This window comes from Ptychodera flava, unplaced genomic scaffold, assembly GCF_041260155.1.
Source record: "Ptychodera flava strain L36383 unplaced genomic scaffold, AS_Pfla_20210202 Scaffold_46__1_contigs__length_1169225_pilon, whole genome shotgun sequence".
In the NCBI taxonomy this organism is placed as follows: Eukaryota; Metazoa; Hemichordata; class Enteropneusta; family Ptychoderidae; genus Ptychodera; species Ptychodera flava.
The window spans coordinates 239331-264571 of record NW_027248368.1 but is presented as its reverse complement, the minus strand read 5'-3'; the positions used below and the strand labels follow the sequence as shown (position 1 = coordinate 264571).

At 37.9% G+C, this 25241-nt stretch overlaps 1 protein-coding gene across 1 annotated transcript; it reads left to right on the top strand.

The window, feature by feature from the left end:
• Positions 1–25: 25 nt before the first annotated feature.
• Positions 26–23323, top strand: LOC139128267 (uncharacterized). The gene is made up of 11 exons (XM_070694075.1): positions 26–479; positions 5718–6632; positions 8349–8470; positions 8845–9014; positions 9868–10106; positions 11656–11695; positions 14528–14593; positions 15529–15782; positions 16537–16704; positions 17759–17902; positions 18462–23323. The coding sequence occupies exons 2-11, from the start codon at positions 6000–6002 to the stop codon at positions 18822–18824; spliced, it is 2199 nt and encodes a 732-aa protein (XP_070550176.1). The 5' UTR covers positions 26–479; positions 5718–5999; the 3' UTR covers positions 18825–23323.
• Positions 23324–25241: the final 1918 nt, after the last annotated feature.

Below are 25241 nucleotides of genomic sequence, written 5' to 3'. Positions count from 1 at the left end.
CCGGGTACTGACTGTTCAGGCGTTCGGTCGATTAGACTATATCATGGGGTGGAACGATTAGACTTCACCGTATCATTACGGTCACTGTGATTTTAAATCTTGCAATTATGATCTTCATCATTGAATGACTTCATTAAAAATTGCCTAGCACGGGTAACTTGGGTTTTTATTTCTTTTTTTTTCACAAGCTGTGAAATGCGACAATTTTAACGTGTACCTACCCTGTACCCCCCCCCCATCCACAATATTACATGTTAGTTTGCGGATGTGACGTAAGAGTTGGTTTTCGGATGTGACGAAACAGTAGGTCAGACAAACGTGCAGGCTGGCTTTCCGAAAACATGCGAATGTGCTTTGTAGAATAAGTCAGCTTGAGAAACTCTGATGCAAGTATTTGCAGCACGAAGCCTCCTTACTCTGATCCTGCCACGACTGAGTGACCGTGTCCTGATCGACTTCGACGAACATGTCAGATAAAGGTAGGTATCGTATCGGTAATGCGCCAGTCAATGTAAACCCCCACTCCCCCCACCTCGGGGTTTAGTGGGGGATTTGGAAATTAGTCCTGTGAAATCTGCCAAATGCCCCACCCCTGGGGCAAGACAATCCGGAAAATCCCCACCTAAACCAAGTAAATCCCCCACATACGGGGGTGGGGAATTTGTAAATTCCTACACACAACCACTCTTTTTCATTTCATGTCGTAAACAACCTGCATAAATATAAAAAGTTCATGTTCAACTTTAGAACAATTTTTGTCATTTAAAACAGGGTTTTGTGACATTTATGCTGTTCACAAATGTCTATCACAATCAACACAAATAGATCCAGGAAAATAACATACTTTTCGCATTTGTTTTCAGCCACTTATACTGTGACCAGATAAAGAATTGAGGTGTCACAGTCACGTCACCTATTTTGGAGCAAAAATTTACAATATTTTTCAGTCTAGTTTGCGTGTATGTTGTCAGGCATAAACATATTTCAGGCTTGAACAAATGATTTAATTAGATCAAAACACCAGATGTATCACACAAGACATGTCGCCTCAATAAACTAATTAAAGCTGATAAACAAGATACATGATGTCCAATCTCACAAGTGCAGCTTTTTTGTCTTCTCGCTCTCATGCTACAAGCACAATGACACATTCTACATCAGTCATGCACTGATTTAAAACAAGCAGAGGAATGAAAATTCATAATGATCCGTGTTTATTCATCATAAAACACGGCAGAAAGATACTGTGTAAAACTCAACAGAACAGATGATCAGAATGATCACACTGATGAAACAGAACTGTTTCCCTAGCTATATGGGTCATCATGAATAAATTTGATAATACATTTAGCGGACATAAAAAGGAATCCCGTCATGACCGAATATGTTTTCCAAATACACAAGCAATTTAAAGGGACAAAGTCGGCCCTTTTTCATGAATTTTGTTTGATGTGAGATACTACTTATATTGTTTGACATGTCGAAAGATACCGAAAGAATGGCTGACCATGCTATATTCGACCCCGGTTTTAGACACGATACATGCAAACCATCGCGAAAATGAATTAATGGTCATGACCATTAATTCGTTTTCGCGATGGTTTTACTTAATTTGTATAAAACTGGGGTCGAATATATGTATGGTCACTCATTCATTCAGTATCTTTCAACATGTCAAACAAAATAAGTAGTATATCGCATCAAACAAAATTCATGAAAAATGGCTGACTTTGTCCCTTTAAGCTTTATCAAAAATAGAGTTGACCCGGAGGTCTTTTCAGTGCTGGACCATGTCGATGACGCATCGTGAACATCCGAAATGTCACGCTCACGTGGGAAAATGCGGGAAATTTGCGTATGGTATGTTCAGTTTTCCAAAAAATAAGAATACACGGCGGATGAAAATCATTTATTTAGTTATCGATATTTAAGCCATCAATCACAAATATACTGTCAATTTTTTACACACCTCTGAATATTGCTGCATCGCGTTCATCAATAGCCAGTTGAAAAGCTGCTTACCGGCCACATGGCCTTGACAGCCACCTTTCGCCATGCTACCGCTCTGAACAACAACATCCATTACCAGGGCCTGAAAATTTCTGTTTTTCCCATGGTCCCAGGACCAGTGACCTTTTTTTTTTCACTGGTCCAAAGGTAAAATCCACTGGTCCTCAAAAATTTGCATAACAATACAAGAATGATTCATTTCTCATACTCATGTTATATATGCATTTCTATCAGATTTGCTTGGGATTTACATACAGCATAAACTGCCAATCTTTTTAATACAGACACACTGCATAAACATTTAGCCTACTTGGTAGTTTTCTCAAGTTCTTGTACACACACTTGACATGTTTTTACTATTGCTATAAAGTTCACTTCACTTTTATAATTGCCCAGCGGTTGATTCTTTTCCATTTAAATTGTAAAAAATAGGTTGAAAACACCAAATATCTGAGAGGGACTTCTTTTTCCTTTGATAGCAATAGCAAATTGCCATAACATAACGCTGTTTTGACAAGCTAGGCGGTTCTTGTTAAGGTCAACTACAATCGAGCTAGGGGGTCTTGACTATATAAAGAATTCAGCATGGTGAACTTCTAAATTCAGAAGCTTGCTTGCCACGGACGATCGGAAAGTTGTAATGAGACTCCTTCCAGAGAATTTTACTGCAAAATACTACTTTAATAGACAGAGATATAATATTTTCACACAATTTTGGGGTTGCTGATATTTTTAGCTGAGGCTATGGTCTGGTTTTTACCACATTAAATTTTACATGTAAATGAGTACGTGGCCCGTCATTTGGTTTTTGCAGTGCAGTGCAAGTGGACGCACATCGCCTGGCTCATGATTTTCCTTAGAGTTTATGTTGTGATGAAAGAAATAGACTAAATTTTAAATGTTTGATCGACTTAAAGACGCGATAATTATTGTAATTTTGTACCTATAAGACGTAGTCTCTCAATGGAATGGGCTCTTGGTTTTAGTGTAACTGGCTTTAGTGCGTCTCTGCTACCTCCATGGTTTCAGTAACTTCGGTATTTTGGGGGGGACGTAGTTTCTAATTTTTCGTCAAAAGACACTAGAACACAATCTGGGAAAAGCACTGGACATTCCCTTGCAAAATAAATTGGCTCCTTTTTTGTATTGGTCTGCGGACTTTTTAGGGGTAATTAGTACTGGTTCGGGATAAAAACACTGGTCCGGGACCTCGGGTAATTTTCAGGCCCTGCATACGTGCGCATGCGTAGTTATTTACGAACATATTCTGGGCCTGTCCGTCAAAGGAATAGGGGGATCAAAACGAGGCAATTGCCCCACCCCCTCGGGCACAGTTTCATGGCACACACGGTCTAATCCCCCACATTTTTCCCGTATCGCCCGAGGTGGGGGGGGTGGGGGTTTACATTGACTGGCGCATAAAGCGATGGTACAGAACCTCATCATACATGTCATATGCATGATGTACATGTATTACATAGCCCCAGCCACGAGTATGGCGAGAGTGTCCGGCTTTGGCTACGCCGCAAAAGCCGGGACACTCTCGCCATACTCCTAGGGCTAATGTATTACACAGCATGTATGCGACACGTCGCTTTGCGATCAGCACTGTGGATCTGTGAAATATTTACTGGTTCACTGTAAAGACCACGAAGCGATGTGTCACATGGGACTATAGTATGGCTATCGCGCACCTTGACTTGGGATGCGACTTACACATAAGTCACGCTACTCGAAGTCGAAGGGCAAGGGGCAGTGAACGTTTAGCTTCATTTTAATTTTTACACCACTGGCTTTGCTGCAGTTCTGTAGCCCGCAATCCTGTCTACACACAATCGGGGAAAGTTGTGATCTGCGTGCGGAACTGCGGCAATTAAACCATGGGGGTGACCGTCGCTACACTTCAGCTTAGTAGGAAGCTTTAGCCTAGGTTTGAGTGTTTGACAGCGAAACTGGAACTTAATTTAAGTTTGGATTTTGTCTTCAGGGGAAAATTATCACTCAGATGCAGTAATGTATTCTCAAGGGGTGGCGACAGTTTCTTATTTGCATTCACCACCACAGTACAACATAGACAAAAGCATTTTGTTTGAATTTGTCAAATACCAGTATTTGTTATTGACACCCACGACAAAGGCGATATGTACCACACTCTCAAGGCACCATCGCCATTTATATGCAAATGTGGCTTTTGCCATTTGACCTGTATCTTTAGAAAAATGGGGGCTAATATGACCACTGGCATTTTACACACCTTGCAGTAAACAAACAAGACTCCCAAACCTCTCAAACAAAGACTTATTATCATAACCATAGACAGTAAAAAAGAACATTGTAGTTTTACCCTTCTTAATATCAGAATCATTATTTTTATGGAATTATTTTGACAAATATCACACACTATGATATGTTTTTGTCCGTTTGATAATTTTTAGAAAAATGTGTTGTAAATTATTTACTCATTTCCAAAATAGATTTCAGGGCCCAAAGTTAACTTTTCTGTGCACCTGCCCTTCAGACAAGGTTACGTTCACCTGACTTTTTTACTGTACTTGCCCGAAAGAAAAATCTGCTTGCCCATCACCTTGGCTCATATTTAGCAGTGGTGTATACCTTGTTTTCTATCTTTGTCTCCAAGCACCCTTTTCAAATCCAAAAAATTCTGAAGTCCCCCACTCCCCCCCGCACCTGAAAAAAAAATTGTGCATTCCAGTGTTGGCAGCACTTTTTCAATTGTTGTCAATTATTATTGAATACTATGCACGTCCAAAATGATATGCTTAAACTTTCCTCTTGTAGCTTTCAACCATTATCTCACCAAAGCAAGAATAACATATAACATTTTGGGGTCTCCATGCAAATTTTAATACCATGATTGTCCAGAGAAACAAGTTACCTAACATTAAAGGGGAGGTTCGGCAAGGCTGGTTTTTACATATGCGCTAGCTTTCAGGTCGGTTGTTCAAGGGACAACACGTTCGTCATTTATAACACTCCCGATTTTACAACAAAAACGGCCAAAATCGGGAGGGTTATAAATGGCGAAAGTGGTGTCTATGGAACAACTGACCTGAAAGGTTGCACATATGTAAAAACAGCCTTGCCGAACTTCCCCTTTGACTCTTTCAATTCACCATGACATCCATGCCTGTGCAAACTCTGTGGGGGGGGGGGGGGAGGGAGGGAGGAGAATACAACCTTCAATTTGTTTGTAATTTTCAAAAACTAAGGTGAAAAATTATGTAGGTGTATGTTATACGAAATTGGGTTATCTGGTGATACTTTTGTGACAAATTTCCTCGGCTTCTTTTGATATACTGTTACTAATTTGTTACACTTTGGTCTGATTTTTTCTCTGTATTGAACTGCAAACCTTGTGCGTTCCAAACAAGAAATCTGTGCATGCCAAACAATGAAATTCCAAAGTCATGATCAGCTTTGGTAATGAAATTTAATGCAGAAACATATTTGAGATTATTTTTGACAAAGCAGACCATTTTCAGCCACTATTTCTTATATGAGCTACACTGAAATGATTATGCTGCCATAAGATTTGAAGACCTTTGCATTTGGTACATGGTGTTATGCTGTGTACCTCCTCCAGATCATTCATGTCTGTAGTAGCCTCAGTGACAATTGTCGCTATTTTTTCCATATTCTTCAGTTCTAGCACCTTATAACCATGCTTTTTTTTTCTTCATATATAGGTTCCATGGATTTGACTAGTTCAACTTTTGTTGAGCAAAGTTTTTCATCTTTTGAAACAATACCAAGTGAGAAGAACACAAGCACATTTGTGGAAAGGACTTTAAATTCTTCTATAGAAACGATAGTAGAAGGACAAAATGACGCATTGACTCTATGTAGAAACAGTGACCTTGGCAATGATTTCTGTAATCTAAATCCACAAGAAGAAGTCATATCATGTTCTTCTAATAATTCTATTGAGAACACAGATGGCTTTGAAGGAAACTTGACTAGCTGTGGGGATGAGATCATTACATCAACTCCTGCAAAGCGACGTCGCTACTCTGCACCAATGCACCAAGAGGCGCCCAACAGATGTTCTACAAATGCCCTGCTGTGGGGACAGATGCATGGAAACTCTGTCTCTGAATGACATCACTGAGTCCGAACAGGCATTTAAGATGTCTCTAAATGAAATTGAACAGGGACATTATATCCTAAGGCAAATTACGCAACACTCATATACGTACCATGGGAAAACTAGATCCAAACTAATTATGAATCTAGTTATCCATGGAAGACGTGTATGTGAAGTTGCATGGTGCAATGTGCATGACATATCTCATCGCAGATTTACAAAGTATGCAAATCAAGTAAAACTTGGTGTCACCAACATTTCACATGGAAACCGAGGGAAAAAGAGAATGCAGGAGAAAACATCTAGAGCAATATCATGGATGCGTTTTCACTTTGAAAGGATAGGTGATTTCATGCCACATAAGAATATAGTACGACTTCCTACATTCATGAAGAAGTGTGATCTTTGGGAACTTATGAAGACACAGCTGATGGAAAAGGAATTCTATTCACTCCTATCGTATGGCTACTTTTGTGATATCTGGAGGAAGCACTTGCCTGAATTTCGTACTGGAAAGGTTAGTTTGTATTACTGTATTTGTCCGTTTATAGTACCCTGCTCGTTTATAAGACCCCCCTCAACTTTTTGGTCAATTTATAAACTGCAAAACATCCGTTTGTACGACCCGTCAGTGGGTACAATGACTTCATGTGCTGGATATTATGTTATTATAAAAATTGTTTGGACATCACCAGCTATGTCAAATATGTCAAGTCCTTTTTTAAATGAAAACAGCCAAACCAATGTTACTATACCATGTTAGGTGGACTTGATCACATCTGTGCATGGATGTAGGAAAGTGTAGCTGCCCAAGTCGACATCACACATCGTAATCAAAGCTAAATTCTCCGTAAATAAATAAAATTAATGATATTTTTTTTTCAATTTAGGGCAACATTTGTTTAAAAGATCTCTCACATTTTTAGCTTTTTCTGTTGCTGAAGGGGGTACTATAATCGAATGAATGCAGTAATTTTCAGTGGGAAAAATGTTGACTGTACACGCTTTATTTCAATGCTTTTAGATATGTGGCAGAAATTAGAGTGAAGGCAAGCTGTCCTAATGATCATCCAAAGAGTGTCTCCGAATTTTTAGCTACTATTTGTCACACATACCGTAGTATGACAATCGGAAGTACAGGCTGGAAAATTTTCTGTATTCATGAAAGTAATTTATTTCAATTTACTATCATTTTCCATGGAGGTAAAAAAAGATGTGTATGTGATTGTTGAAAAATTTGACATATCTCTTAGGAATACCTTTATTTAAGTTATTGAAACGGTAGCAAAATTACAACAGTTTACCCATTATCTCTAAAAATATGGGTATGGTCCTTCAGTTTCCTGGTTATCATTTTTGGTCAAGATTAAATGAAAATTGGAACGACCGTGTCCTTGAAGGTATTTTTAAATCTTCTAAAATGATTTTAAGACAAAACACACCCAAAGCTGTGAATTTATCCCTTGTCTATTTCCTTTAAATTTGTGCATATAAAATCTAAGCAAGATATAAAAAACTGAGACACCTTTAGAAAGAGGGTTGTAATAGCTTGCACACTTGAACATTTGAGATAGATATCTTGGAAGTATTGGGACAAAACATAAAGAAAACCGAAATTTGAAAGGTTATGCAAATTATCTGTCACATGAACTATTAACCTTAAGAGAAATATGACAAGGCTAGGTTTATTTTCAATCCATGTATTTCCTTTCAAATAAAGCAGGATCTTTGAACAGGCTTTTTGGAAATATTATGATTTTCCCCCATTAAATAGTCTGTCAGAATAATTACGTTTGAATGATTTCTGTTTTGTCAACTTACCAAAGACGAGTTGTAATTCAATGATCTTAGATGTTGTAATCCAATGATCTTAGAGATCACTGACATTTGTAATTTACTAAATGATTTACAAAAATTTTCACCAGGGCTACAAAACGTTTTTTAAAATTTTTTCATTTGATATTTTTTTTAATAACTAACTTGATTTAGTTGTTAATCGGTGAGTCTTATGTTGCAAGAAAGTTGGAAAATTAAAGGATTTTTTATGCTTTTGTTTATTTGTGTCATATGAATGCAAACAAAAACAAAAGAATTTGTTTAAAAAGTTAATTTCAAGTGTTGTTGCCTCAGTATTGCATATTTTATCAATGTTTACTGTTTTCATATAGGCCACATTGTTGAGAAGTACTAGAAAGTAAAAATGATAATAACAGATCATGTCTTTATTTTTCAGTCTTCTGACTTTGCCGAATGTGATGACTGTGCCCAGATCCGTAATGCAATATCCTCGGCCTCCACTGATGCTGAACGGCAAAATCTGCTCAAAGTTCGTGAAATTCATGAAAGAAGGGTTGAGTAAGTTGCATCTTTATCTGTCTCTTATCCTACAGTCTTGATGAAAAGTACCTGTATTTCCTGAGATTTTTAGATATCACAGAGTGGATACACTATAAGCAAATCTAGATTGCATATATATAGATACTTGAAGTGGTTAACAGTGAACTTTGAAACCCATAGATTGTACTTATTTATCAAACGAAACTTTAAGGACTCCCAACTTTTTGGTGGCTGCTTAGGTTGGCAGCTCTGAGCAAAATGTGCATTGTAAAACAGCTCTTACAAGTAACAAAATTTGTCCTAAATATACAAGTGCACATACTAGTATCATACAGTTGCCATAATAATATTCATTACTTTATTACTAAAATTCATATGACTTCCCTTTTCAGAACAGAAAGGGCAGTTTACCACAATGCCCGAGAAAAAGCAGTGCGACAACCTGATGATCTACTGGTCATCATTATTGATGGGATGGACCAGAAAAAGACATATTTCCCAAGGCTAGTACGAGAGAAAAAGAACACTGAAAATCTAGGGAAAGTACCAATGCATGCAACAGGTAATTCATTCTACAAACACCATGTTTCTCTGTAATGTTTGTTTGGTCGTGAGACAGTAACTTACTTTATATATATCCAGCCATTAACAAATGATTGAAAAAGGACCAGGAGCCACAATCCTGATAACTCACCAATAGGCCAGAGAAAAAAAAATCTTGTTCATCGGATTATTTGGGTCAAGCTTTAGAAGTGGCGAGCGAAAATTTCAATTTTTTATTTTTTTTCAAACCAGCAAAATCTACCTCTAATTTTACTAGTGCTGATAACCTGGTCAAGATTTTACAACTCTTCCTTATAACAGAGTGAATTTCTGTGCAGGGATGCAGCAGGACAAGCACGTGTTATACACAAAATGGTGAATACCAGCAATAGTTATGTGAATCTGCTAGAGGGCAGGCTTTAAAAGCCCATCTTGCAAACCAATTTTCAAAAAAAAAATTTCAAATCTGCAAAAGTAGAAGGGGTGATTCCGATGAACAATTTATTTTTTTTCTTTTTGGCCTTAGCAGATATGGTTTATTTATTCTATGGCGGCACAGACAAAAACAGGAGAGCTACTCACACTGGCCATTGTATTAGGTGAAAATAGACCATACCACAAAAATCACACCTTGCCAGGGCATTGTACTATGCCTGGATTGCTGGTGCAGTAAATTGTTTGCAGATATGTACATGGCAGTGCTTCATATCTACCCACTTTTGAGAACACTGGCCACTTCCCTGGCAGGTTTTGGTTGGAGGATTGAATGTGAGGACTCACACAGTTCCAACTCATGCAGTGAGAACAATGACGATGCACAATATCAGTATCATATTTTAATTACTAACTAACAAATATAAATTATTTTACAGGAAGTCTGATCCATACTAATGTTCCTGAAGGCAAGCTTGCTGTCATGCGGCTAGATATTCACAATTTTCCTCATGATTCTAACATGACAATAAACAACATCATGTGGAATTTGGTTGACAACATTGACAGACTTTCACGGCAGCTCCACCTCCAGCTAGACAACTGTTACAGGGAGAACAAGAATAGATTTCTACTTTCTTTTGCATCTCTGTTGGTAGAATATGATATCTTCGAAGAGGTAGGTAGGGTTTTCCCATTCTTCCATATTTTCATATTTTAGGATATTCAACCATTATGCACACGGTGAATTCGTCCCTTCCCATAGGAGTACATTGAAAATTGCTGGAAAAGCAACTTAACTATTGTTATTTTCATATACATGTGCACAATGCACAGTCAAAAGAATCAAATTGAATTGTATGGTCACTGCACTTAAAGGCGGAGCCTCTCTTTTAAAGGACGCCAAAGTATGGCGGCGTTCATTGTGTAAGTTGACACCAAACAGGCAACAAGCAGGCACACACTCCAGAAAATGCCACTTTTTAGTTTTCCCCGGCCGCAAAAAGACAGACAGACTGCCAAGCGGTCAGCGCGAAGTTGCTGCCGATCGAACTTGTGGTTATATTCAAAGTCTAATGCGACTGGAAGACAATTTTGTAGGAAATTCGAGCGTTTGTGGTGGGAATCAATGACCGTTGGCGATTTGAACCGACCGTCAATTAATAGCTTGCATAAACTCTGTTTGCAGGATTAGCAAAATGTGATAAAAGGTTGAGATCAGTTTGTGTAATCAGTGTTATAGAAATCAAACATCGTACTGGCCAAGCGTTTGACAGGGAGGAGAACTCCACTAATGCGAAAACCTGGGATTGAAAAGTGCGGCTGTAATTTTGACATACACAGCATTGAATTATTTGTCCGTAGAAAAAGTATTGATGTAAAAAGCTGTCCTGGCATTTTTTCTCATAAATGTTAAATTCATGTCTTGTATCTCACAAACGAGCATGGTGACCCCCATATTTTATACATATATTTACAAAGGTGATTAAAAAATTGACAATTCAGAGAAATGACAATACTTTCAATGTTACTGCTCATACACCCTTAAGCAATAAACCACCCAGGCTGCTAATGTGAAGCATTTTGTAAGGTTTAGTTTTGATTGGCCAATTCCTAAATATTGTAAAGCAAGTTTAACAGGAACGTAGGAAAAGCTAAATATTGAAAATAGGCTCACCTTGTATGAACTTTGGTGGGTGGATGCATAATGGCTATTTTGTTTACTCTGAATGAGCACTGACATATCAAATATGATAATTTGAAATTGGAGTGCAGTATTCCTATCTCAGCTTTTGTATGTTGAAAAGAAGAGAGACAGTAGTTATTGCTACATTAACCCTTTTCCTGCCAGACAGTATCACTTTCCATCAGCCAAGTCAGTAAAAAGCGGTATTGAGCAAAACATGACGTATTTTCACCCACTTGGCTTGGTATGTTATAGCATCTTTAGTCCAAAAAAATCAAGTTTACAGTGTTTAGGTTTCCAACAGCCTTCAGAAGTTCAATATTATGTTAAAATACACCATCTGGAATATGTCGTGTTTCATTTATTTTAACCATCTTGACCCGATGGTGAAATATGGACTTGGCAGGAAAAGGGTTAAGGCAAAAATTATTGTCAATTGTCAAACTCCTTGCATGACTAAAAATCCGAAAAGAATTTGTTTCTTGCCACAACTTTGTAAGTATTCGTTATCTTAGATTGAAACATTGTTTGTCACTTTCAGGTTGTGCTGAACTTCCTGCCAGTAGGTCATACCCATGAGGGTAAGTTCTTTCGTGTATATTCATTACTGTAGATCATAATGCGTAGTTGAATTGATGTTCCTAGACTGCAAGAGACAAAATGAGTTTTAGCTACTATTTGTCATACATAGTATAGTATGACAATCGGAGGTTATCTTAAGATAAGATAAATAATTTATATAGCGCCTAGTATCCATCAGCAATGTTCACTGGCGCTTTACACCAGGTCACAGGTAAGCTCTCTTGAAGGAATGAGTCTTAAGCAGAGATCTGAAGGTGCGAATGTCCGGGGCTGATCGAATAGGAGCTGGCAGTTTGTTCCATAGAATTGATGAGGAATAGGAGAAGGATCTGTCACCATATGATTTTAAGCGAGTTCGTGGAACTTTAAGTGTGGTTTGTAGACTTGATCAGAGAGATCTGCTAGGGGTGCTGACTTCAATGAGTTCAGCCAGGTATGAAGGAGCGAGTCCATGTATTGATTTATATGTGAGAAGTAGGATTTTGAACTGAATTCTGTAAGACACGGGGAGCCAGTGAAGTTCCTTCAGGATTGGTGTAATGTGATCCCTTTTCCTTGTTTTTGTGATGAGACGGGTAGCCGAGTTTTGTGCTCTTTGTAGTAATCTGATGAATGAGTCTGGTAAACTGTAGAGTAGGGAATTGCTGTAATCTAGCTTGGCAGAAAGAGTTGAATACATGAGAGTCAGACAAGTCTGTTGAGAGAGATATTTCCTGATGAATCCAATACGGCGGATAAGTAGATAGATGCTCTGACAGGTCTGAATTATGTGTTTCTTGAAATCATGGCTACTGTCAAACAGAAATCCAATATTGCGTGCTGCATCTGCCAGTTGAATGGAACTTGATCCAACTTGAATGCTGTCAATGGTGTTGGTGAGTGATCATATCGTGAACGAATAAGGAGGATTTCTGTTTTGCCATCGTTGAGTTGTAATTGTTTGATGTCATCCAATCTTTAATGTCAACCAGACAGTCTTCAATTTTAGAAATTGCTGTTGGAATATTGATGTTTGTGAAGGCCAAGTACAGTTGGTTATCATCTGCATATTGTTGAAATTTAAGATTGTGGTTTCGGATTATCTGTCCAAGGGGTGTAGTATAGAGAGTTAATAACAGCGGGCCCAGAACTGATCCCTGTGGAACACCGAATTGAAGTGGAGTTGATTGTGACGAATGATCATTGATTATGACGGACTGTTATCGATTGGTGAGATATGATGAAAGGCACTTGAGGGCAGTGCCTTGAATACCCAGATGAGCGAGGCGTAAAAGCAGAACGTTGTGGTCGATAGTGTAAAACACTGAGATAAATCAAGCATTACAAGGATAACATATTGCCCAGCATCGAGGGAGAGAGTAATGTCATTGTGGATCTTTAGAAGTGCAGTTTCAGTACTGTAGAATTTTGTGCAGGCAGATTGGAGCAGTTCAAGAAGTGAATTACTGTTGAGATAGGCATTGAGTCTCTTGGCAACTACTTTTTCTGTAACTTTTGAGATGAATGGAAGGTTAGAAATGGGTCTGTAATTTTTCAGGATGTCTGGATCAAGTGAAGGTTTTTTCAGTAATGGAGTAACAACTGCTGATTAAATGAGCTCGGAACAATCCCAGTGTTCAGTGAAAGGTTGACGATGGTGTTGATGGCTGGCACAAGTGTGTCAATAACTCCTTTGAGTAGTTTTGTGGGGATTGGGTCAAGGCTGCAAGATTTCGATGGAGATGACATTATCATATTCTTGATTTCCTCCTGACTTGATGGTGAGAAGGACGATAGTGATGATGATGATGGGGTTGAAGAATTTACAGAAGGTTGATAGGCGCTGGGTGCTGCATCCAGATTCAAACTATGTTGACAATTTTCTCGATGAAATATTTGCTTAAAATATTTGGGGCATTTACAAGTGAGTGACTTGAACCAGGAGGTATGACTGTAGTTAAGTTGGAAACGATCCTGTTAAGAGCTTTGTGGTCTTGACTTTTCTCCTCAATGAGTTCGGTGTAATACCTGGTCTTTGCATGACGTATTAATGAGTTGACTTTATTACACTGGCTGCGGAAAATTTGCCTGTTGATTTCAAGCTTGTTGTGCCGCCACTTGTTTTCTAATTTACGTTGGAGTTTCTTGGCTGCAGATATGTCAGTGTTATACCATTTGGAGTCCGGACGCAGGGTGATGACACGTTTTCAAACCGGTGCATGCTCATTTAGCAGCTCCTCCAAGCAAGTATTATAATGTGAGACCGCAATTTCTACGTCATCAGTACTTAAGTGATGCAGGGCAGAATTATTGATATCTTCCGTAAATGTGCTCAGTGAAATATCTTTCATACGGCGATAGGTGACTTCAGCCTGGTTGAGCGGCGGTTTTGGTAGTGTTAAGCTGAGACGAATTGGAAAGTGATCTGACAGGTACAGTTTGTCAATGGTAGTAGAAGAGATGATGACATCAGAGTTAGTAAAAACTAGATCGAGTGTATGACCTCGGGTATGTGTTGGTTCGCTGACAATCTGCTTGAGATTGCAAGAGTGAACAAGGTCCTTGAACTACAGTGTTTTTGAATCTGGTTGGTTTGCACTCCAGTGGAAATTAAAGTCGCCGAGTATAATAAGATCACCTGGATATGCAGCAACTGTCTCAAGGAGGGTGCCAAACTCGTCAATGAACAGGGGGACACTCAGTTTGTTTTTGGTGTTAGGAGGGGGTCGATACACAATGATGATCTTAGTTGTATTGCCGTTACAGCATAGACTGCAATGCAATCCAAAATGGTCGTCAGGGGCCATTTTACACTTCTCAGTTATCTAATACACCCTTTTTTGACATTGCAGATATTGACCAGATGTTCAGTAGAGTGTCCACTGCTCTGAAGAAAACGAATTCCTTCACTATGCAAGGTACTGATTTGATGATTATTTTTAAAATCATGCTTGCGCCTCCCAATGTGGTCAACAGTAATCTAATAGAAATAATAAAACCTTATGAATTAAACAATATATTGTGTGAAGTGGGCTGCATATACACACTTTAATTGCTGTAGGAATCGGGTTCCATGCATCCGTCCGGAGTGATTGCTCAAAAGTGCCTGGACCAAATTCATTCAAACTTAGTACAAAGACCAAGTACCCCAATGTCCATTTGTATGTCACTTAATTTTTCCGAAAGATCCAAATTTCGGAAAAATTTTACTGTTATTTTCATATTTTGAGCCCTATCTCAGACATGCCTAAACCAATCTGCTTCAAACCTGGCACAAAGCTAATATATTATGACATGTATGTTCACATGAATTTTCATTGCAATATTATTCAAAATGGTTGATAGGCAACTATTTTAATATGTAATTTTCATATTTTGAGCCCTAACCCAGACATGCCTAAGCCAATCTGGTTCAAGCCTGGCACAGAGCTAATGTTTTTATCATAACATGTATGTTCACATGAATTTTCATTGCAATATTATTCAAAATGGTTGATAGGCAACCGTTTTAATATGTAATTTTCATATTTTGAGCCCTAACCCGGACATGCCTAAGCCAATCTGGTTCAAACCTGGCACAGAGCTAATGTATTTATTATAACATGTATGTTCACATGAATTTTCATTGCAATATTATGTAAAATGGTTGCTAGGTAACCATTTACTAGCTAATGTATTATGACATAAATGTACACATGAATTTTTGTTCCATGTGGGGACTCCGTCATCGACTGATGACTTGTTTATTTTATATTAATCCCGGAATTGAAATGCACACATGATACATGCAAAATGCATAGTCAGTAGTATCATCAATATGGTGAACAGTTATCTTGGAACTTCCTATTTTCAGAATTAATGCACAACGTGCATGAAAGTTACACTCCAGCAATCAAGGTACAAGAAGTAAAGTACATGTTCAACGTGAAAGAGTGGCTGCAACCTTATATGGCAGGGAGGTTTGGAGGGCATTCTAAACCACACAATTTTCGAATTAGAAAGATCAATGGAAGAGCCAGAATGCACTATCGATTATGGTCGACAGATGCATGGCAACCGACGTATGAAGAAGATGGTGAACCTGCACAGGGACTTGTATGCCTGGAAGTAAGTTTAACTCACATGGTGCAATCAATGACTTTGTGCAAACTAATTTTAAATTACAAAATTTAGTTTGAATTATAGATGATTAGTATTACGCAGCCATATTAAAAAGTAACGGTCTTGATTCTCAATGATATGTTGCATGCAAAAGACCCTTTCGCTGACTGACTGTATGGTATGTATTGCTTTTTAAAATGAGACTGTGAATCCCAGTGTTCTCCCCAGAGCAATGAAAGCATGGTGGCGTAGCTCATTAACATAACAATTGTGGCCATTGTTATGCACATTTTCTACCACACTTTCAGAAAATCTTGGGGAGAACAATGGTGTTTGAATCATAACCACATGGTTCCTATGATTAATATCATAACAAGTACCTAAAATCACTGATTGATAATGGATTCAAATGCACAAAACCGTATTTCATGTAAAGGTGAAAGATGAGTGAAGTATTTTGAGCAAGATTTATTTCACTGAACTCTGTACAGTAGGCTATGACAACGTGAATTCCATATAACAACTAGATCAAATGTAAGGTTTGCATACAGTTTTATATGTGCAAAGTGATTTCTTGTCTAATGTGAAAAACATTCTATTACATAGAAGTGCTTGACAGTGTTCTTGTCTTGGTAAGGGAATACTGGGAAATGATATTGGAACATGTTGTATCCCGGTTATCACCTATATTTTGTATGCATTTTGTAAGAAATTCAAAGTATTTGATTGATGAAGTTCTTCAAATTCTCTATTTTCACAGACTGTGCCAGATGTTGATGATGTTCCAGATATGGTTGAACCCTCACTCCTGAAACTTGATCTGCAGAAATTAACACATGATATACCCAATAAATATGTTGACTATATGCCCCAGCAAACTGTTGAACATCTGAGAGACTTCATGGGTAACATTGAGCAGTATGGACAGGTGAGACAGGCGTGCAACTGTGTCATTATCTGGTCATCTTTGTAGTAAAACCATTATTTTAAATCCCATGAACAGAATTGGATCACATCGATGACACCCTCACCCTGATCTGTACAACACAAATCTACTTATCAATTTTGATGTGTGATAGTTTTGTTTGCCAGATCTTATCGGCCATCAACTAAACTATGACAGGCTTTGGTGTGTGTTCAGAGTTGGATCACATCATCTGTCGATCTTAGTTGGGTAAAAGGTTCAGTTAGTTTGGGCATTTTACCCTTTGATCGCATTTGTAAACTATATCCCAGTCAAGATTTTCCTGATTTTTTGCCAAAAGTTTGATAAATAGTGTAGCAAATGAAACGTAATTTTCATTCAGTCCAACATTATCAAAAAAACTTACAGAAAATTAGTAAAATGTGGAACTAAAATTTTGGTTGGAAAAATTAAAGCACTTAAAAGGTAGACCAGACATTTTTTGCATTATTATTTAATTGGTAGTCCTGTGTTTGAAGTAAAGAAGGGATCAGAATTATTTCCCTGTTAATGCTTTTAATGTGTTTTTTTGCAGAGCTCTCTTTCACACTCATATAGCCTCTTAATTCAAATTGTATTTACATCCCACCACAAATCTGTAAAACTCATAAACCCATGGTCTGGCTTAAAGTACTCAATCTCAGTGAAAAAAAATTATTTCCCTTGTATCATTGTAAAATATGCACATCATAGACAATCTGAAGCAAATATGTGAATAAGTGCACAGACAATGCCACAATGAAAACTCTGTAAATTTGATATACATTAGAAAAATATCTGTCATGATGTCCTTTTTATTTAAAAAAAAATTTATGGTATCAGGAGCCAGAATTGTAAGAACCACTTTCTTAAACAATGGCACCAAGGACACATTGCTCTTGAAAACATATTTCAGTTTTCTTTTACAGTTTTGGATACTTTGTTGGGCTTTAATGAATAATCCAAATCTGATATAAAGGTAGGGAAGTTAATCAAGTATGTAATACTCACCAGACATGATTATTTGGATACCTTACAGGTGGCTGAGCAAGCTGATGAGTGGCCTTTACAACAATTAATTGAAGCTGCAAGGAGACAGCGAAGTGCTAGAGTGACAACTTCTGGTGATGTTCCTCCAAATGTTCAAAGAATTCAAGACTGGATGGAATCTGTGTGTCCTCCAGTAAGTCTGACTACAAAAATTCTCCAGTGTTTTCAGTCAGTTTTGCTTACATGTATTTAGATGATCAACTGACTCAACTCCAGTAATAATTTCCTGTTAGCCACAATGGTAGCATGGAGCTAAATATTATACATTTAAAATATTCAGTGAACTGGACCCTTTTGACTTGTGTTCAACCAAGGTCAGTTTGTACACTGATTAAGTTTGCTTAATTTTGTAGTAGGGAATAAAAAAGTTTCGAGAGTGGAAAATTGTCAAAAAATTATTATTTTGTAGGCGGAGGGATATGTTCGCTCAGCCAAAAAATCTTAAGTCCACATTTCTTTGACATCACTGCCTCATTCAGTGCAGCCTATGCACTGTGGTGTTCTCTCAAAAAGTGTCTTGTACTTACGGTCAGGGCTTTGTGACATCATTTGATTTGGAGTCTCCAAACTGAAGGCCCAGTGCTACTTTTCTACCGTACTATCAAACTGAAATGAATCACTGGTGTGGTCTGACACCAAAAATTGAAATCCCAGATTAAGACAAGTAACTAGACCCATTTTGATTACTGCAGGTAATTGTTGGCAATCAAGGGAACCAAGCAACCGAAGCTGAGATTGTGGAGGACTTTTCAACGCTAGATGTTGGTATGTTTGTGGCAGTGTTTTGCCCAGATTCAGAGGAGGTCCCACAGATCGGCAAAGTTGTCAACAGAGATGACACATCTTTCACAATCCATTGGCATTATGGAACCTGGAATACTGCGTGGAAACCATGTTATGTCAGCAAAGGGAGGTCCAAGGTTCCATGGGAAGACCGACAAGATTTGGCAGCAGCAATCCTCTGGGATTTTAAACTGACGTTAAGGAAAACATTGACTAAACAGACGAGATCCATCTTACAAAAAAAGTATGAGAGACTACAGTCACAAATTTAGTATTTGACAGTTTACATGGTCAAAGTAGAAAGACATTTACAATCTGGGGGGAACCTCCTAAAGTATGAAGAAATGCTCCAGTGTTCTCTCCAGGCAGCCATTTACAGGAGATTTTTGGAAGCTTTGACACTTTGATGCCAGCTATGCATGTTTTCTTACATACTGGAACCTAATGACTAGATTGTTTGTACAGGATTAACAACAGAGACACCCAGTGATAGTAATCTGTCTCTCTGTTTACATGTACATGCCAAGCACATTTTGGTGTCTCTGTTCTGTGTGTTTATCCTGTACAAATAATCCGGACATTGGGTTCCTTCCTGTTCATGATATGAAGATGTTTAGTGTGTGTGTGTAAGAAAACATGCATAGCAGGCACCAAAGTGTTAAAGCTTCCCAAAATCTCCTGCAGTTGCTATTGATCAATACATGTCTGTAAATGTAATGAAAAGTAAATGCAGTCTAGCAGCTCATGTTATGTGAAAGGCTGCAACACCAAACTTGTGGGGACTGTGTCATGGACTGATGACCTGTTGTTTAGGGTTTGATCTTTCAAACTGTTCATTTTAAATGCAAATTACTGTGTCATCACAGATGACTTAATTAAAATATGATCCAAAATGGCTGCCAGACAACTATTTTATTGTTATTTTCATATTTGACACCATTTCTAAGACATGCCAGAATTGATTTGGTTCAGTGAGCAAAAAGACCATATACATAACATTACATTTACAAGGATTTTATTTTTTATGATGATAATGTATGAAATGGGTGGCAGTATCAGGGTTCGAAATACCCGGTGGTCATGCGTCAAAAGACCACCAATTATCTAATTTGGACCACCAGATTCTATTTTTGGTGGTCAATCTTGACCACCAAGTTTTTGGAGCAGTGTTTCATCTAGGCTGCGCGATTGCGCGATTCCCCCTTCTTTGGTGTGCTGCCCGGGTGTGCTGCGCGCCGCCAAGTGTACGTAGAAGGGGCGACCCATCGCGCACTGCACTGAGCTGGCTGGAATGGCATATCCAAATATCATGGGTGTCACACTTCGATGCTTTTGACCCATTATCGGCACCTGTTAATACTTTGGCAACAGGCATTGTATAGTGTAGCAAGAACATTTACATGAAAGGAACTAATTTTAGTTCGATTTTGATACTTTTTGTACTTTCCGTAGCTGATTTTGCATATGAAAGCATGTCAGCCCATTGAGAGTTACGTTCACAAAAGTCATTGCCCTTGTCTCATTATCTCTGTACGATCGAGAACAGGGGACAAACTGAAGTTTTTGTGCATAGTATGAATGTCCGTAACACTATGAAAATAATTCTGGTAGCAAAAATTGACTCGGAAATTTGACTCTACTGTTACAGAAACGTTTTCAGTTCAGTGTAATGGGATTGCATGCAATGAGAGTCACAAGCAAGCTGTAGTGTCAATGGCCCGGTTTTTGAATTCAGGGAACAAACATTGACTTATTTTTCGGACAAATAAACCTAAAGTTAACTGTTGATGACAACCAACATTTCTGTTTGTTATTTTCCCACTGTAAAATGACTGACAAAAAGCAATTGGAGCGAATCTGACATCGAGAAACTCCACATTCAAAACACGGCAGACAGAGACCTCCTAAGTTGTTCGTTTAACTTTACTGAGTCTGCGCACAAGACTACAAGACCAGCTAGGTCACTAGAAAAATACAGCTAACAGGTTTGTATAGGGCAATCTTGATCCAGACTCTGCTGTGGTTAGGGATGATATAAGCACAGTAAAAACGTGACAAACAAATATATATTATTTTTTCAGAAGATAGGAAAGCATTCCTTTATAACTACTAAAGATTTTTCTTGCTTTGTGTAAGTACACACAGTTCAGTTAAAAATGAAAAAAATCCCTTGAAGGTTCATGTACAGTGGACATGGCTAGCTGTTAACAAACATACAGAATATTGTAGCATACAAATTACGCTACGTTTTCCAGGAATATTAATGCTTTCGAATATTAATGAGCCATCCGCCACTCTTCTAAGCTCTACATACATTCACAATAGAGATACTCAAATTTGTTGACTTTTGAAAACATCTTATATAGGATGGTGTTTGCAGCCAGCAGCTTGGATTGTGTAAGCAAGTGATTTATGGTTTGTAGCATGTGTATCACAAGTGACATCATTGTAACATTAAAAGTTACCTGTAAAGCCGTGGTTATATGTTTTAGTTAAATCTCCCCCCCCAAAAAAAAAAAAATTTAAAATCCCCCTCAAAAATTCCTGCAGAGGGGGACCAGTCCCCCCCCCTGGTGTAGCATCCTAGATGAAACACTGTTGGAGGTAACAATAGTGCACTGCTGCAGAGCTGTAAATCTTACATGCCTCTCACAGTTTATTGCTAGGAGTATCCAGAAACAATATATTGTCCTCAGAGATAGATACATTGTATTTTAGCAGTTATGTAGTACACGTCTTGTCTGTTCAATCACAGTCCCTCCACTGTGGTTCAATGTCAGTCCTTCAACCCCACTCCACTACTCAACTGAGTGTTCCTTTAAATAGACAATGTCTCTCTTTGTTTTACTGTTTACTACTATGATTATTGTGATAAAATCTGCAAACGTTGAATAACATCTCCTAGCAAATTTCGTCTATAGTCATTAAAGTGACACATACAAAACTTCATGATAGTCCAAAAAAATGCAATAATTGTCATGTTATACAAGCAGTAATTGTCATTTCTTTATTACACAGTAATTCTGTCAAAACTTAAATCTGTAACTCAAGTCCTTTGCATATGACAAGTCAGTCAGTCACTCATGCAGTAGTCAAGTTGATCTGTAAATGACTGAAAATTTTCCAGTGGATTTACTGGGCATCCACATACATGTAAACCAACTTAACATGTGTAGCAGCATGGTGAAATGGTTCCAAAGCAGCATGTACAGCCCACTATTCACCCCCATGGACCCCAACCTCCACAAGAATTACACTCTGATATTACTAATTTTTTGGACCACCAAATTTTGCAATTGACCACCAAAATTTGAATCTGGTGGTCAAACTTGACCACCAAACAAAAAAATTAATTTCGAACCCTGAGTATTGTTACATTTTTGTCATGTTGAGAGTCAAACTTTGACATAGTGAACTATTTTCATCCAGAACTTACAAGACCAATGTACTAACATGAAAGTTCATCTGTGTTGGTAAATATCAGCTAAAGAGTTAAACTTTCGATCACAACATATGAAGTTTCTTGTCGTGAAATTTTCAGTTGTAACTAAAACCTTCATCAGCAAAGACTAATGTACTTTCAAATTGACAATTTATACAATCAAGTTAATTCTTGATGTCATCTGATTCAAAACACTGCCAGTGAACTTTGACGTTGGCAAAATTTACAATTACATGGACAAAGTCATTTTTTTAGCTCATATTTGGTTTTGTATATAAAAACCAAAAAGAGCTTATATGATGAGTCGGTGGCGTCTGTATGTCTGTATATTTGTGGGTATGTATGTGCGGATGTATGTCCGTCACACACAAAGGCTCCCATACCGCCAGAGCTACCATCTCAGTATTTGATGTACAGGTAGATTGAGGGGTTGAGATGTGAATTTGTTAAAATGAACACATCGGTGTCAAAAATGTGCAAATGAGGTAAGAAAAAGTGAAATCCTGCAAATGTGCAGGAGTGATGGTATGCCAGTAAGAAACAGGCCAACTTCACTGATCTTGAGTCATTTCCTGGCATTGTTTATGAACTGTTACATATTAACAGACCTGCTGAATCCATAGACAGTAGAGGGGGAAGACCGTCTATACTCAAACTAAGAGGGGCTTGTTTCTGCTATGCATGTTGCTAAAGTTGACCTTCAGTACCTAAAGTTTCAGACCTTATTTACTTTTGTCATACTTGTTTTTCTGGTTTAAATATTTCTTGTTGTTTTTCTGGTTGTACTGTGCAGAAATCATTGTCAAAACATCAACGTAGAATTTTCCTCCACTGAACAGATAGAAACAACATTTATTGTTGATCATTGGTAACCCATACTGGTATATACCAATTCTGATCAAATTTGAGCGACACCGTATAATTGCGGTATTTTTTTTCAAAAGTAATAATAGCAAAGTACCAAAGATTTCAATAGCATCGGACTAAAGTGGACTGTGTTATTGTAGATTAGTTGTTCAACATTAATTTTGACCTGAGAAATAAGCAGTCCTGAAAAAAAAATCTGAAATGATATGATATGATATTCCTATCATACCTGTATTTAAATTGCTGTCATACTTTAATTGCATGTTATCACTTCATTTTATCTTGTACATACATTAGGTAGATCAGTCCAGCACAATAATGTGATAAAACATCTATCACATGGGCATCTTTTGTGGTCTAAAATGGTAAAAATTTGTTGGTGTATTTTTATCAGTTCTTTAACAACTTGTGTATATAAATATTTTAAATATTACCAACACAGAATAAAGTAACATTTCACAACAGATATTTCCTCTGTGATTTGTTCAAGAACTTTTTATCTTCAGGAATATGCCTGCTCCTTCTCTATTTGTGCTCTGGTCATTATATAATATTATAATTCCATTATAAATTGCCATGCTGTGACTTGCATAGTGTACGTGTATGTTTCACAAAACCTTTGCTACATTGTATTGCCCTTTTCTATTAGACTTCTGCAGCATAACTGAAGGCCAAGCAGATTGACCCCTGACAAAATTCAGGGCTGGGAAATAGTACCCCCAGTTAAGTTCCTGGGGCATAGAAAAAGTACCCCCAGTTAAGTTCCTGGGGCATAGAAAAAGTACCCCCAGTTAAGTTCCTGGGGCATAGAAAAAGTACCCCCAGTTAAGTTCCTGGGGCATAGAAAAAGTACCCCCAGTTAAGTTCTAGGGGCATAGAAAAAGTACCCCCAGTTAAGTTCCTGGGGCATAGAAAAAGTACCCCCAGTTAAGTTCTAGGGGCATAGAAAAAGTACCCCCAGTTAAGTTCCTGGGGCATAGAAAAAGTACCCCCAGTTAAGTTCTAAGGCATAGAAAAATACCCCCAGTTAAGTTCCTGGGGCATAGAAAAAGTACCCCCAGTTAAGTTCCTGGGGCATAGAAAAAGTACCCCCAGTTAAGTTCCTGGGGCATAGAAAAAGTACCCCCAGTTAAGTTCTAGGGGCATAGAAAAAGTACCCCCAGTTAAGTTCTAGGGGCATAGAAAAAGTACCCCCAGTTAAGTTCCTGGGGCACATAAATAGTACCCTGACAAAATTCAGGGCAGGGAAATAGTACCCCCATCGGAGTTCCAGGGGCATAGAAATAATACCTCCGACTAATTTCAGCACATGGGCTTATCAGATGTCCAGGGCATAGAATTACTACCCCTGACAAGTTTAGAGAAATTTCTCTAGAAAATCAATGCAATGTTGGTACTCTGAATAGCATTTGATTTTTCTACCAGAGAAACTACAACTTTAGCATGAAATACTTTCTTTTTCAAGCCAACATCATTTTCTTGACCTTTTTCATTGGAAATAACAAATGATTGCCAACCGTGCATATAGTTCACAATTTTGCAAGAGAGAAAAATCAAGATCTAACTATGCAGCTGATGTTAACAAATCTACACTGTAAATGTTTATGTATCAAAAACGCCGATTAATGTGAAGTTGGCTGCACAGTTCAAACTTTTGCAGTGAAAAAACAAGAAAATGAGTGGTTTTCCTTTGATTTTCATTTATTTTGCTTCAAAATTGTGAAAACAGCAAATCTCATTTTTCAAAAATATTTCTCATAGTGTTCCAGGAAGATGTTATCTGTATGGAAAGGAAAAAATACCTGCCAGAACAGCGTAATGTTGGGCGAAGATATTAAATGAAGGCTTACAAATGCATAACTTTTAACAAGTGAGACTTTAAAGTGGAACATGATACTACATCTTAGTGACTTAGTATCGACCATCAGTAGTAGGAGTGATGGTCTAAATGTATAATTAAAACCGTCCCAAAATAAACAAATCCGGGCTGCCTTTTCTGAAAGTGTTGCCATGGCAGGACAGAAGGAGTGTGGAATCCTGGAGCAAAAGCATGCATGCCCCGCCCTGTCCGAAGAAGCTCTATCAATTTTTTGAACACCAGAAATTTTACGTCCATATTCATAACACACCCACAAGCATGAAATGGTCACATCATATCCGAGTTTGTCAGCTGAATTTTTGCACCAAGTTTTTTAAAGCTTTTGCGGCATACAAACACAGGGAGAAATACAGAGAATCGATCTAATAGTGCTGGGCGCTAAAGCAAATTCGATATTACTTTGGAAATACCCTACGCCATGTATTTTCATTATATTTTCATTTCTCAATATCATCAGCGAACTTGCTGGGTAATTAGCAAGTTTGGTGTCCGGATAAATCG